Genomic DNA, 15,000 nt, shown 5'->3' with positions numbered 1-15,000 from the left:
TGGACATTCTACTAACAAAAGCCTTGAAGTTCTACAACTTTTGGCAAACCTTAAAGTAATATACCTCGCACACTACCTAAATCCCAGCCTAGGGAACCTGCTCCCTGCACCCCCTTTTTGCGTGTGATAACTATGTAATCGACTTGACACCCAGGGATAGTAAACCCTAAAACGAAGGATGTTGCCTCATCTTTAGTCTGTTTCTTCATGTAAAGGCTGGATTGCTTGGTAACTAGTCTGCAATTTATAATATCCATAATGGTGTGATTATATCTGGCTTTTTGATTTAACCCACAATATTGATAGAAAAGAATATCCAACATGTGACAAAATATCAACTCTGACAATTGTCGAGGAAAGACCACTCTCCCAGTTGTGAGAAGGCACATGTGCTAAAGATTATACTGAATTCGAAACCTTTAATTTTAGAAAATGCATAACGATATAGCCATATAAGATTATGTATCTTTTAGTGCTTTTTTTTTTTCCCCAATTGTACACTTATTTACTTCAAAAACATGTCAATCCTCAAGTTTGTCAAAAAAAAAAAAAAATTGGCATCCATGGCCTCAAGATCCTCTGGCGCACAAGCCATGATCCTGGACTGCCTGCTCGCTTACCCCGAGCGCTGGCCCTGCCCAGATATCTTGTCACCAGCGTCCGATGCAAAAACCACGAAATGTGTCGGCATGTCATCCAGCGCGAATGGGTTAAAGTATGGCAATTGTACCCTTGGCTTCACATTTATGGAGTGGCTTTGATGTATAGAAAAGTTATTTGCCTTTATTCATCTTCATGGTTTTGGGTTCAGAAATTTGAAAATTTAGCTTAGTTACAAGTAAAAAGCATGGTTACAGTTGTTGGGAATATGCAGTGTCTGCCTGGTAATTAGTGACCAGGTGACACGACTTAAAATATATGAAATTATTTGAGCACTTGCTGCTTGGATGAAGTTGATAAAATTATGAAAATTAACTTTTTATGACTTGTTAATTGAGTAGTTGATTCCATAGATCTCTTGCATTAAGTTTGAATGTCTCGTTTTTAACAAGGTGAATTAACCCTGGTGCCGAGGCATGGACCATTATTTTTAGGTATTGGTTATAGCAGTTCAGACTTTTTTTTATTTTTTTTATAGCTGTCTACAGCCATAAAATATTGATTCTTGTAAAGATATTGAAGAAAAGCCATAAAATGCCTTAATGCAATTCCCCTTACCTTCCCTCTTTTTGTTGTTGTTGCTGCTGCTAAGATTGTGCAATAAACTTGTTTTTCTTCCATTTCAGGCTGCCCACAAGACTTTCCGCATTAAGACCAAGTTGGCGAAGAAAATGAAACAGAACAGGCCTATTCCACCATGGATTAGGAACCGTACTGGAAACAAGATCAGGTAATTTTTTAATTTTTTTGGAATATACTAAATTGTTAAGTAATGATTTAATAGCTTTTTCTATAAAACAGGAAAATATTGATGTTTCAAGTTCTTACTGTCCACTTTCTCTTTTAGATATAATGCCAAGCGCCGCCACTGGAGGAGGACCAAGCTCAAGCTGTAAGCTGCTGCTTGAATGTCCTTGCATTACTTCTAGTGGAGAAACCTGTTGTGGCTAAAGCTAATAAAACACAGGCTACAATATATTCTTTTCTTATCCACTTGTTTTGAGTTGATGCAAATAAATGTAAGGGTTATTGCTTTGATTTGTACTTGTTTTATTGAAAATTAGCAGAGAAATGACCCTTTGTTTTCTAGGAGTACGATTAATTAATACTGATGAAGATTAAGTACAAAGCATGCATGTAATTTGAGTATGATGATAAACCTCAGAATGTAGATAATGACAAATAATTTTAAAATAAATAATTGGGTATTGATGGATGGCTTCAGAAAGGGTCATACTTCATTCTGGAAAGCCTTTGGCAAATCTGTTACCTAGATTTATCATGTTAAGTTGGATATTAATATTTTTCACTTTAAAAGATGTAAATTATAAGAAACAAGCACCAAAGGCTTAGAGGGATAAATTACAATGAACTGTTGGAGAACTGAATCCAGATTGCTTTAAAGACACAAGTACTATGAAAGTTAGAGGAATTATCATTGACAAAATAGTATCCAACTCTCATCCATACAACTTGAATGCATATTCAGTTTGTTAAAGATTTGTACTTTACGAAAAAAGCAGCATAGACTGGTATTATCCTGGCAATTACCTTGAACATCGCTCTTTCCAATTATCACTGGCCAAAGTTCATCTTCCCCAAATATACATTGAGGAGTGTAAGTGATGCTGCAGTGGGAAATAGGAAGTTTTCACAATTGGTTAGCATAATAAGTCATGGACTCCTATATTAAATGATGAAATTGGCATCTTGCAGAAAATTGGCATGAAATACCCCCATATTTTGCATTTAAGGTATAATTCCTCTACACAAGACTGCCCGAATTAAAAAAGTGATCAGTATCAGATTTTTAAAGTGTTATGAACATAAATTGGCTTGGCTGGACTTGGTTTGCTTATTGAGGTTATTTGTCCCTATTTGAATGAAGTGGTGAAAAAAACATTAAAAGTACTATGAAATGTACTGAATAATGTTAGAATTTTATGTAAACTTGATGTCAAGCTCCTTCAGCATTTGTGATGGCTACCATGACTTTAGTTAATTGGTTAGAATATCTATGCTAATATATTTTTGAAGTTCATTAGTTTACAATATACTTTCTTCCCATTTCAAACCATTCATGTTAAAATGTGTTACACAAAGATTTTTAAAACCTTTTAGCAGTGTTACCAGAAGCAGATGTCAGGCATATTGGCGCTATCTATAATCATGCAGTTTTAACATTAACCACAGGCATTTCGATGATTTGCCAGTGGTTGTCGGTTGTCTTGTCTGTGCCCTTGGTTCTCTACTTTTAATTTGGTTAAAGTAAGTTCATTAATGAGCCAGAATCTTAAGAGGTACCATTTATTTACTACTTTCCTGGTGAGTATTTTGTCTATAGTTATGCTGCAGCTGATAATTCTAGATATTCTGCATGTTCACTTTTTTCCATATACATTTTGTTGCTACAGTACTTTAAAAACTTCTGTAAGATATTTCTGATTCATGTATGATCTTCAGTTGTCTCAATATTTCCAGACCTTGCGCAATGGTTTAGAAACTATAACAAGTGCTAGTCACTTTCCTTTGTCTACCAAAAGCTTTAACTGCAGTTATGCACTAGGTCTTGGTAATTTGCATGTAAATTCATATGAGATATTTCAGCTACTTTTGTAGTAGTTTCACAAGATTAAATTGATAACATATTAAGTACTTTAGATTAATTGCAGTAAAATGTTTACTGTCATTTAAAGTCAATGGGATGCATATGTGCCAATATGCATAGATACATAATTGGACCAGTAGGTAGTTTTATCATTTTTCAAATATCACTTCTCTATGTCTTGAACGCTTGGAGTAAATAATATAATCTTTTTATATCAATATATACTGTAAAAAATAGTTTGATGTGATGAACATTTGTAGTAGCATATCTAACACTGTCCTGTACCATGTGGAGAATCATGCTAGTTTTCATAAGAACTTGTAATGAAAGGCAAATTTACCTATAAAGTACATTTTCTAATAAATGTGTTATCCAAAAGCTCATTCAACTAAGGTTCATCATACAGAGTACAAATTCTTGACAATTGAACGTTGGGCTATTCAATAATGGTATGGACATTTTTGCCTTCCATTATTTTATTGAGAGAGGGGTCAGGCCCTTTTTATAGGCTTCAGTGTATAACATCCTTAAGATTTGAAATTTCATAAAATTAAATTAGAAGAAATACCTGGACATGTTTTCCTCTAAATAACATTTATTTTTAATATTCAGTAATTTGTTAAAAATCAGACATCCCTTACTAATTAAATGAAAATTGCTCACTTTAACATTTGTAGGATGCCATAATTGACTGCTGAAGCATATCCTAAGACAAATTCTTTAATGCATAAGTCACAGAGACATCAAGTCTGCTAATTTTGCTTCTGCTGCTACTTTTCAAAATAGGGGTGACAACTATCTGCCATTAGGATTGGGAAGACCTAGATATGAGCTCTGGCAATGAATGCCCAGTGACACTTTTTCCTTAATTCCATGTGAACAAATGCAAATGCTACATTTAATAGCACATGGGAGTGTTCTTACATACTGCCACTAAGCTATTTGAAATCTATTTATCTACTTTTGTCATTAGATTTGAAATAGCAGATTTTCAACTCAAGTATTTGCATACATTTGATACTCTAAATTCATTGCCTTCAGACTTCTACTAGCAAAGTAATACTTATCTTAGTCGAGAGAAATCTAATGCTTAATGCATTACTAAGAGTGCATCTCAAAGGCTTTGAAAGGAATTTACTAAAACATCTACTGGAATAGAAAGCGTAAAATTTTTAATTCACATATAACAAAAACAAACTGCAAAATAAAATATCTTGCCTATCCTTAACAAACCCCAAAGAAAATATTCCGAATCTCAACACGAGAGTTGAATTAAAACATAAAAGAAAATAATTCTACACTGGTACTAGTTACTGTTTGAATCTGCATTGCAACATATATGCAATACTTTATTAATAAAGAGAAAACTTGGAAAAAAAAAAAAAATCCTACTTTAAATTTTCTTGCAACTTCTGAAAATTAATTCCAAAATACTTTAGCCTTTTATATAAGATACTGGAATATTTCCTTTGAGATGAAGCCTAAATCATTTACTCCATTTGCTTTATTCATTATAAACTAGTAACAATACTTTAATCTTAGCTACCTTTCTGAACATGATATGCTGTCACAAGAGTACAATTAAGTCCCTAATATGTTTGGACGCATAGCTAACAAGCAATTATCTTATAGAATCATATAATTATAAATTATATTCACAAAAAAAAAAGAAACTTTGGAGAATTCATATTTCAGAATAAAGGGCAAATATACCTGACTAGTCAACATGATGGGAAAAAAAGCACCAGACAATACACACTTTGCTTAACTCTTCCCATGCAATACTGAATAAGATATTTCTGGAGGGAAATGATAAAGCATTCATTTCCTTTGGCATCATTCATTTCTTAATCAACTGGACACTTTCCTGGTCCGAAGGGGCATTTTCCATGACCCAAGAGCTCTGGTGAGGTTCCTCTCTACCCTCATCACTAGTGGAAGTGCTGGGAGGTGATGATGTTCCTTCTGATGGCTGGGTACTATATTCATGGCTTAGTGGAGGAAAATCCTCTGGAGAATACGGAGTATCTCGCAGAGGAGCATAACCAGGCGTTAGGTCTTCAGGGGAAGAGTTATCAGAAGATGACTGACGACAAATATCCAAAGTATGTGGAGGCCTGATCTGTCTGGCCCCAGTCTGCAAGGATGACTCTAATGTAAGCCTCTTCATAGACTGACTAACTGAAGCACAGTTACTTTTGTTTTCCTCCTCCTCCTCCTCCTCCTCCTTCTCCTCTTCTTTCTCCTCCTGAGACTCAGCAGACGGAGCTGCAGATGTTACTGGTTCAGAAGGCTGCTGTGATGGGTTGACAAAATTCTGTAGTAGGGAAGGCCATGTGTGGATGGATGAGGAAGCTGGAAGATTTCCTTCAACTACTGGAGTGTTCATTGGGGTACACATTGAGTTAGATGCCTCTGCTAATTCTTCATCTAACATTAATCCTGCGATGGCTTCATCACTCAGCATTTCAATGCTGGAAAATAAAATGAGCATGAGACAGCTTGAAATCAAATAGTAGCACCTAACTGAGTTACTTGAACAATCTGCTTTTCCATATCTGAATTTACAATACTACCAATCCCTAAAGATTATGAAAAATACCAGATAATTATACTAATAGATCTGTTCTTAACCCACTCACGCCGGGGCCTTTCTGGCTTTGCGCGGTCGCAATACCGGGGTTCTCGAACGCATAAGCCTAACGCCTCGAGATTCTCGGGCGCACAAGCCGCGAGCCTGGGTTGCCCGCTCGCTCTACCTGAGCGCGCGGCTTCCCCTCATAGCGCGTCCAGGGCGTCTGACGCGAAAACCACAATACGTGCTATCACGTCAACCGGCGTGAATGGGTTAACTGTATGTTACTATAAGATAATTATAAGGTGCAATCATTGTGCATCTAAAAGCTATGTTACAGACAGTAAGTACTGGCAAAAAAATTGAAGGCTCTACACACCTGGCAAGACTTTCTGTGTCTGAGATGATTGAGTCCCGGTCTTCTACAGTAAGGTACTGGGCAGGGGAGAGGGCTGGGCTTCCTAAGCCAATTACCTGTGCCAAACAATCTTGTGTTACTACACTCAACTACTATAAATACTTGATAATATATACAATTAATACTTTTATTTGTAAATGTAAACTTAAATTTCCAATTATTGAAGTTTTGCTATCCCTAAACACTCTATAACTTAGCACAATCACAGACACACACACCAGTGGCAGATCTATCCATAGAAGGATGCTTAAATGAGGGAGTACCATTTAAAGGACAAATTTAATTGGAAGAACTGCTCTTGAAATTTTATAGGTATGTTTTAATCCAACATTGCTTTGAGCATTTTCAAATCAAATCTTTGCATTTTCTAATACCTTAACTCAAAACTTATCTGCATTTTCACAAATTTGAGGCAAAAATAGGTAGGGTGCAATGGTAAAATGATGATGAAGGGGTAACTACAACCCATTGTCTCCCCTAGATCTGCCAGTAACACTCATACTGAAGCCTTATAATATAGAGATTGGGATATCAAGACTTATACTAACCCTGAAAAACAATAAAGATAATAATAATGGTTATAATAATAACAATGAAAGTAATAATATCAGTGAGTACATAACCCCCTTAGTCTTTCATCATATCACTATTGTGCATGTTAAGGAGTTAAAAGTGAAATACAGGGTACATAAAAACCAGAAAAAAAGAATCATGCAATTTACTGGTGGCTTATGATGGCATTTTTTTGGGGCAGACACTGGATGCCTAGAGTGAGTGAGGTCAGACCTCAACAATTTCAGAACTTTGTATATATAGAGATATATCCCTAATTATACTTGCATAAATATCAGCCAAGTACCAAGATTTTTCCTTTTACAGTATTTACCACAAGAATATTAACCCCCTCAATAATTGGGCAAGTATTTGCTAGTGGTATCTCTTAAATTTTAAAGTAAAATGATCTCGTTTTAAGAGCCCCTAATGCTCAGGCTGATCTAGACATTTTACCGTTTTATGGGCTGTGCAGGAACCTCATTCTACGTCAGCATACTGTGTACAACAGCTCCTACTTTCTTTATAGTTCTTTCTCCAATCAGCCTGCACTAGTTCAAATGTCTTATCAGGGTTTATTATACATTATTTTCTACATATCTTCTTTCAGAGTATGTATATATCTATCACAAAATTCCATATAATTAAAAAATTGCCTGTTAAAGATTCTCTTTTCACATGCTTATTGCTGTTAAATGCACTGACCTGCCATCCAGTAAGATCTGTACTAGTAGCTGCCCCATCTACCTCTTCAACCACAACTTCCCCTGCTTCCACAATCAAGCTTCCTGATACACCTGACCCTAAAACATTGGGGTCTTGAGAGGCCTGATTGGCACAGGTAGGTACAGGAGATGAACAGGTAATGGTGGCAGCTGTAGTGCTACATAAAGAAGTCACAGTAGCTGGTACAACATGAGGTATGGCTGTGGTTGTTGTTGTCATTTTCTGTAGAGTCAGGAGACAGAATGTTAACAAATATTTAGATTGTATTTAAACCATAATAAAACTTCTTTTTGGATAAAAACAGCATCCATCAGATCACTAGTCATTGATATGTATTTTTTTTTTTTTATCAGTACTGATTTCTTGCTGGGACTTTATGCCATACATACATAAAAAATCTTTCAATAGTGAAATTTAACTTATCCATTCCTTATCTATTACATTTTTCCTAGTGAATAACTAATAAAATGTGTCAACTCTTAAAATCTTTTTATAGTATCTTTCAATATAGTAGACGAAAGGTCTTTAATCCCTTCTATGTTGTGCCAAAAAGTGCACATCATTTACTCAATATTGAATTTAGGATTTTTACACATACATTTCATGTGAATAGTTTAATGTATTCATCCTTTTCTGTGTCTTTGTTTTCTTCCTTCTTTTTACTCTTTATCTGTTTTTACCTCTCTTTTCTGTCTACCTGTCAAAGGTGTGGGATATAGAGCTTCTCTACTACACACAATAAATATAAAAGGTGAATATAGAGCCAAACAAACACATAATATTTTTCCTACACCATAAACACATCTTCCTGCAAAGTGTTCTCTCACCTGGGCCATGGACATAGGAGCAGCGGCTGGTCCTAATTTCCCGGGTAAAGCCTTATATTCTTCGTTTGTATCCGCCTCGGCCTCTGGGCTAGACTCTGCATAATGCAAGGGATGCGCTGCTAAAGGCACACCTCCATCTATGGCTTGCAAGGGAGGTAGAGGAGATTCAGCACCAACTCCGACGCCACGGATGCCCAGGTCAAGTTGTGATTTACGGGTCTGCGAGTGTAAAGGTAACAATATGTTTGATGGACATCCATTTCCATTTTTTTTTTGATAGGAGGAGGAGGAGGAGGAGGAGGGGTGGGGGACAAGGAAGAGGAGGAGGGGGAGGAGGAGGAGGAGGAGGAGGAGGAGGGAAAAGAAGGAGGAAGAGGAGGAGGAGAAGAGAGGAGGGGGAAGAAGAGGAGGAGGAGGAAGACAAGGAGGGGGACAAGGGAGAGGAGGAAGAGGAGGGAGAGGAGGAGGAGGAGGAGGAGGGAAAAGAAGGAGGAAGAGAAGGAGAGAAAAGACGGAGGAGGAAGAGGAGGAGGAGGAGGAGGAGAAAGAGGAGGAGGAGGGAAAAGAAGAAGGAGGAACATGAGGAACAGGAGGAGGAGGAGGAGGAGGAGGGGGAGGAGGAAGAGCAGAAAGAGGAGGGGGCAGAAAGGAAGAGGGGGAGGAGGAAGGAAGAGAGGGAGGAGGAAGAAGAGGGAAGAGGAGGAGGAGGAGGAGGAGGAGGAGGAGGAGGAGGAAGGAGGAGGGAGGAGGAGGGAAGAGGAAGGAGGAGGAGGAGGGAAGAGGAGGAAGAGGAGGAAGGAGGGAGAGAGGGAGAGGAGATAGAGTAAGAGGAGGAGGAGGAGGAGGAGGGAGGAGGGAGGAGGGAGGAGGAAGGAGGAGGAGGAGGGAAGAGGAGGAAGAGGAGGAAGGAGGGAGAGAGGGAGAGGAGATAGAGATAGAGTAAGAGGAGGAGGAGGAGGAGGGAAGAGGAGGGAAGAGGAGGAAGAGGAGGAAGGAGGGAGAGAGGGAGAGGAGATAGAGTAAGAGGAGGGGGAGGGGGGAGAGTACAGGGAGAGGGAGAGGGAGAGAAGGTGATGAAGGAGGATAAAATGAAAGAGAAAAAAAGGGGGCGGAGAATGAAAACAAAGAGCAGAGAATGCAGGGAAAGGACAAAGGAGAAGGTGAGAGTAAGAATGAGTAGAAGAGCTTAAGCCTTTCTAGCCAGGGTCAAAACCTTCACAATTTATCAAGGCCCAATAACAACGAAGGCAAATGTTTCATACCCTATGGATTTCATCGGAGATCGTTTCTAGGTTTGAGAGTGCCTGTGAGTAGGTGAGCTTTGCTCTTGCAACGCTCTCCTCTAGTTGCTTGACCCTCTGCTTCTGGGCCTCAAGCTGCTGGTTTATAGCTGCTTTCAGCTCAAAATATGGCCTGTGAAAAAGACATTTTAGTGGATTTATGGAATATTTTTACTGAAATGTATTTTTTGGGGGGAATGCAGGTTACCTAACTAAATTCATTTCAATTGCAAGTTACTAATTTTCATGCTCACTTTATGACTTCTTTTTTTTACTTTCCATATGTCCTTGATATGAAACACATAAACAAAATTCAAATCACATCCCCTGGTTAAAAAATCATATTGAAAGCAATTTTATCTGTTATTTTATGATTTCTTTTTTTACTTATCTTAAGCCTATATGGTTTCTTGTAATAAATGATTTCCCTTCAGATACTGTTACCCTTATCCTCTTATAATTTCTTTAGGGGAACTTAGAATTCAAAATGATAAAATCTTGACAATAATCCTTTTTAAAAGCAATATTGTTGTTCATGTGTAGTTAAATAAATTCTTCAGTGATATCTTGCAGTAAATATATTCTTCAAGGGAATATCTATTGATATTGTAAAACGGTGATTTTCATTCTATCATGACTTTCTTTGAGGAATTTCATGTACAAAGTTTAGGCAAATAAAACAACACAAAAAACAGAATTCAAACCCACTGTGAGTACAACCTCCACATCCACACACCAAAAGATTTAAGGTCCTGTGATTTTGTAAGAATACTAATTACTTCTTTTTTTCCTAAAGGCCAAATTATGGCCATTTTTGTTTTTAGATAGACATGCACACTAGATGAACAAAGGCAGAGGTCATCACACTATATCCAAAAAAAACTAGAATGATTTGAACTGAAGAAATTGTGTATCAAAATAGACCTGCAGCTCTGAACTTCGCTATCCTTTAGGGGTTAACTAAAGTGATTGAAAGTCTGATTACTTATAATCAACCTGCGTTGTGTTTATCAACGTATTTCACAATAATTTGGGGGATTAGTGGCTAATTATCCAAAGAATTTTGTATGTTGACAAAGTATTAAAATTCCCCAATGCAAAGCTTAGTAAAGGATGACAAATAATTCACCTTTTAATGTGATAAAAGTCTACTAAAAGGGCTACAGTAATTTCCTGCCACAAAGGTACTATATAGAATAAATACTGCTGATTGACAATTCCAAAATACATCTTTTTACAGTCCCCACATTCAAATTACGGTATTGCACAAAAACAGTTTTAAAAGTGAATCCCTCATTTGCTATTTAGATAATCAACAAAGTGGTAAAGAGTAAAGATTATTCATACAAACAAAGTATAATTCTCTTTCAAAGAATAAGATACAATTCAAATGTGAAGCAATCAAATGGGGAGAAAAAGCTACTTGAGTAACAGAACCTTTCAATTGATCATGCATGCTCATAAAGTAGGCAAACTGGTATTAGACCCATTCACAGGCCACTTAGTGATCCTCGTAATATATATTAGGGCAGAAAAAAACACTAAATACAAAATGGCTTTTCAGCAGACCTATTTTATGTAAAGTGGATTTTTCTGCTAATATACATCACTCTAATTTATGGGGATTTACTGATTATTCTTACTATCATTATTAATAAGAGGTATAAGATACAATTACATGAACAACATATACTTCAACTTTCAATTTATAAATAATCATAAAAAGTAATTAATTGGATATGATTTTATGAATTATCTTGCTAATGAATGATATTTATTTTGCAATATATAATCATATAAGACGGGAAATTAAAAAATATAACATTCACTACACATGGTAATAGAACTGAATACTGTTGAAGTGTAGCAACAAGTTTATTTTTATATCTCCCTATATCTAAAAATCAAACATAAATTCCCAAAAATCATACATAATTATGACACTATCATTTATACCAATATAACAGTTACTGGTAAATAGTGACAGTGCCAAAATATATATCAAATATCATCAATAAACACAGTGATTGTAAATTAGATTACAAACATCAATCTATTTGTGTCTAAAAACAAACAAGAAAAAGTAAACAAATTCTGCAAATCAAAGAAAAAATACATTGTAACTATGTGATGTTAAAGATAACAGAATAACTAAGTCAAACAAAAAAGTGTCCAGGGTTGGACCTATGCTGAGATCTTTCTTTTTCACTTCAGTTAGAATGATACCTATGATTACTGCAATATTCTTATTTGTTATTTGCGTTTGACTACTTTGTAAAGAAAAATTACTTTTATGTGATGTCTTAATAACTCAACTCCTATCATATCTCTTTAGTTATATGGTACGATATATGAAGCATAATCTAAAATAATCTAAATTTCATATTTTCTTATCACTCAAAAAGTAATATGACATTACTTCTCAATGCATAAGATCCAACCCTGACGGGAAAAGCTACTTTAGGACCTACTTACAGCAGCTGTAGCTGGTGCATCCTCGCAAGGTTATTCATTTGCAAGAGGCTGCGACGTGCATTCAAACTTGGGAGAGAAACAAATGTGGAGAAATAAACAGGCCATCAAGATGCAAGCATTTTAAGGTCACTTCCTACAACAAAAGAAGAAAGCTTAAGGGACCAGCTAAAACACTAGAAACAATGTCTCAACACTCGAGCTAGGATCTCAGCGTCCAACACTGCATGTGAAACAGTGAAGCTTGATGACGGATTTATTACTGCTCTTCAGTTAACATCAAAGTCATGCATCCTACATGTGACTCAGAATATCTTTCTTTCATAAACATTAATTCTATATGGTTGGCAATGAGTTAGCAGATGTTAGTATTTAAAAAAAAACTAAAATATGCAAATGATCTTCTATTATAGTACACATCACAAGATTGTCTTCCATCATGCAATCTCTTCTGCTCACCTATTCTCCATGATTCATATTTTGGTATTTGTACTTTTCAATATAACATATATTCATACTGCATTTCTCTGGATGCAGTTCATTAGTATCATATCATATAAATGTATAGAACCAAAATCATAATACATACACTGGGAAAATGAAGAAAATAAGCATGCTTGTTGAAAATACCTCCCCCCCTCACCCATGTCTGTCTGTCTCCCTTTCTCTCTCACTCACTCACTCACTCACTCACTCACTCACTCACTCTCTCTCTCTCTCCATCCACTGTAAATATATGACTTCAATTAAAAAGGGCCCTTATAACATGAACTGTTTTCATCAAAGACCCTGGTCAATTAGTTCTATATGTTTGATGTATAATATATATATGTATATGTACGTTTTTCAGACCAAATAACCAGACCAAACTCTTACTTTTTCCATATCCCTCTAAATAAAACTTGCATCTGTTATTAAAGAAAATATTCAAGCAAAATCTGGAAAATTTATGAAAGAAGTTAGTCTTGACAATGTAAAAGAAAAAAAAGAAAAGAATAAAAGTAAGTAATTAGTTAGTGCCAACACAAAAAAAGCACTGAAAATAAAATGAGTAAAATCAATGTGCTCTTTTACTTTTAGAAGAAAAAAATAATGCCTAACATCACTCATGTCTCAATAAAGTAAACCAATAATATCTATCTCATTTTCTCTGATTTCCTTCTTTCCTTTTTCTAGACCACTATATCTGCACCTGAGTCATCATGCATATAACTAGTAAATTCTTCACTGTTTTCCTTGACTTTTTTAATGCATATATTTCTCTGTTCAAGCTAAACATACAAAACAAGTACAAGTACACACATAAAAAAGCGGAGACAAATCTAACACTAAACTATAACATCTAGTCCTGGTGAAGATGAACACTATGGTTATCAACATTTAAATAAACAAAAGGAAAATAAATAAGTGCCAGCATTAGTGGTTAGATAAATAATGACGTTGCATCGACATACAAAGGCATGCACGAGAATACAGGATAATTACCTTGACTTTGCAATAGCTCTCTTCAATTCCTTCTGCAAAGTCTTGACTCTCGTCTCTGCCTCGTGGTATAATGCTGAAGTGCGGCGGTGGTCTGCTGCGCTTTCCAACTTCTCTTTTTCCGCATCATTCACCTGATTTAAAAACACAAGAAAAGGTTATGCCAGTAATCAAGTTTCTCCATTAGCTGTTTTCTTTTTTGTTTTGAAAAATAGAAAAGAGAGAAAACACTAGTATGAATAAAGGGAGAACAAACATACTTTTTCATATTCAACTTCATAAATACTTTTGTGCTTCAATATGCCTATCAGGTTATCATCTTGTATACTGTAACACTCCCATAATCCTCACATTATTTTGAATAATTTTGGAAGAAATTATAAATCAACGATACAAAATTTCAAATCTGGTTATTTTAGGAAATAATTATATAACAGAACTGGTCATTCACATTCCAATATCCTTTTGGGAATCCCTAGTTTTTGCTGTCACTGCTATCTGTTAATTACACCTTGAAGTAGAGTTGCAAATTCTCTCTGGGAAACGACCTAACGAGCATAAGGCTAACGTCTAAATTGAAAGAATAGCATTTCCATGCCTTCAACTCAAATAAGTTCAAATATACCTTACAAGTTGCATGATTAAGCATTTCCTGCCAGGTATGGTCAAAGACACAACCCTTCTGCATGAGTCCCTCTTCTGCCAAGAACACCATCTCCCGGGCTGCAGCATGTTGACTCATGGCGCGCTCATATCGTACGGCTGCTACTTGGGTTTCCCTGAGTGCCTATACAAGCAAACAAATGTGAGTCTATGTAATTAATTCATTGTCCTATAAGGTGACGCAGTCAGGCAAGAACTCTCAATGACTTGGCAAAATTTTCCCTATAAGAAACCTTCATTCATTGTCTGAAGGTTTTTCCAATGCAAATTATATACTTCAAGGGCCAATATCTATTTTCTACTTGTATGCATCTTCTTCATGAACACACAAATCCTAAAAATTTATTATGATCAATATTTGTGAGTCTTAATCATATACCTTGGAATCTCTTTAAATAACTAATAATTTATTATAATACAAAACCTTGAATAGAATCAACATCTTTATGAGACATATATTGACTTATGAAATAAAAGAAAGTAGAATTTTAACAATCCCCTAAGATTTTACAATACCTGTTTGGCTCGAATACGGGCATCATAATATGGACGAGACTGTTCCACGCATTTCCCTAATCTTTTGGCAAGAGCATCTATCCGCTGAGTGGAGTCAGCAAGAAGCTGTCGGAACTGCATTCGGGCTTCCTGCGCATTGAAGAGGATTTCAGAATTAATTAATATGAAGTAATTAATATGCAACAAACTCAGACATGAATAAGATATGACTAAGACTTAAA

At 36.0% G+C, this 15,000-nt stretch overlaps 2 protein-coding genes across 5 annotated transcripts in view; one reads left to right on the top strand and one right to left on the bottom strand.

The window, feature by feature from the left end:
- Nucleotides 1–1,634, top strand: part of RpL39 (ribosomal protein L39) — a 3,536-nt gene extending 1,902 nt beyond the window's left edge. Inside the window, exons 2-3 of the mRNA XM_086536268.1 lie at nucleotides 1,287–1,390; nucleotides 1,508–1,634. Coding sequence (XP_086392394.1) covers nucleotides 1,287–1,390; nucleotides 1,508–1,556 — 153 coding nt within the window. The 3' untranslated portion in view covers nucleotides 1,557–1,634. The remainder of the gene's footprint in view (nucleotides 1–1,286; nucleotides 1,391–1,507) is intronic.
- A 2,784-nt stretch (nucleotides 1,635–4,418) lies between these two features.
- Nucleotides 4,419–15,000, bottom strand: part of LOC122261729 (uncharacterized) — an 11,883-nt gene continuing 1,301 nt past the window's right edge. The window contains exons 3-11 of one of the 4 annotated variants that reach the window (XM_043029511.2): nucleotides 14,780–14,908; nucleotides 14,226–14,387; nucleotides 13,604–13,734; nucleotides 12,122–12,187; nucleotides 9,629–9,779; nucleotides 8,367–8,585; nucleotides 7,519–7,761; nucleotides 6,223–6,317; nucleotides 4,419–5,742 (exon numbers count right to left, since the gene is read on the bottom strand). In XM_043029511.2, the coding sequence (XP_042885445.2) occupies nucleotides 5,109–5,742; nucleotides 6,223–6,317; nucleotides 7,519–7,761; nucleotides 8,367–8,585; nucleotides 9,629–9,779; nucleotides 12,122–12,187; nucleotides 13,604–13,734; nucleotides 14,226–14,387; nucleotides 14,780–14,908 (1,830 nt within the window). In that variant the 3' untranslated portion in view covers nucleotides 4,419–5,108. The remainder of the gene's footprint in view (nucleotides 5,743–6,222; nucleotides 6,318–7,518; nucleotides 7,762–8,366; nucleotides 8,586–9,628; nucleotides 9,780–12,121; nucleotides 12,188–13,603; nucleotides 13,735–14,225; nucleotides 14,388–14,779; nucleotides 14,909–15,000) is intronic. The other 3 variants (XM_043029513.2, XM_043029512.2, XM_086536145.1) reach the window with 3 other exon arrangements.

The sequence above is a fragment of the Penaeus japonicus genome, unplaced genomic scaffold (assembly GCF_977035675.1).
Source record: "Penaeus japonicus unplaced genomic scaffold, GWHDUDI00000001_assembly GWHDUDI00000001, whole genome shotgun sequence".
Lineage (NCBI taxonomy): Eukaryota > Metazoa > Arthropoda > Malacostraca > Decapoda > Penaeidae > Penaeus > Penaeus japonicus.
Note: the sequence above shows the minus strand (reverse complement) of the source record. Positions and strands in the feature narration are given on the sequence as shown.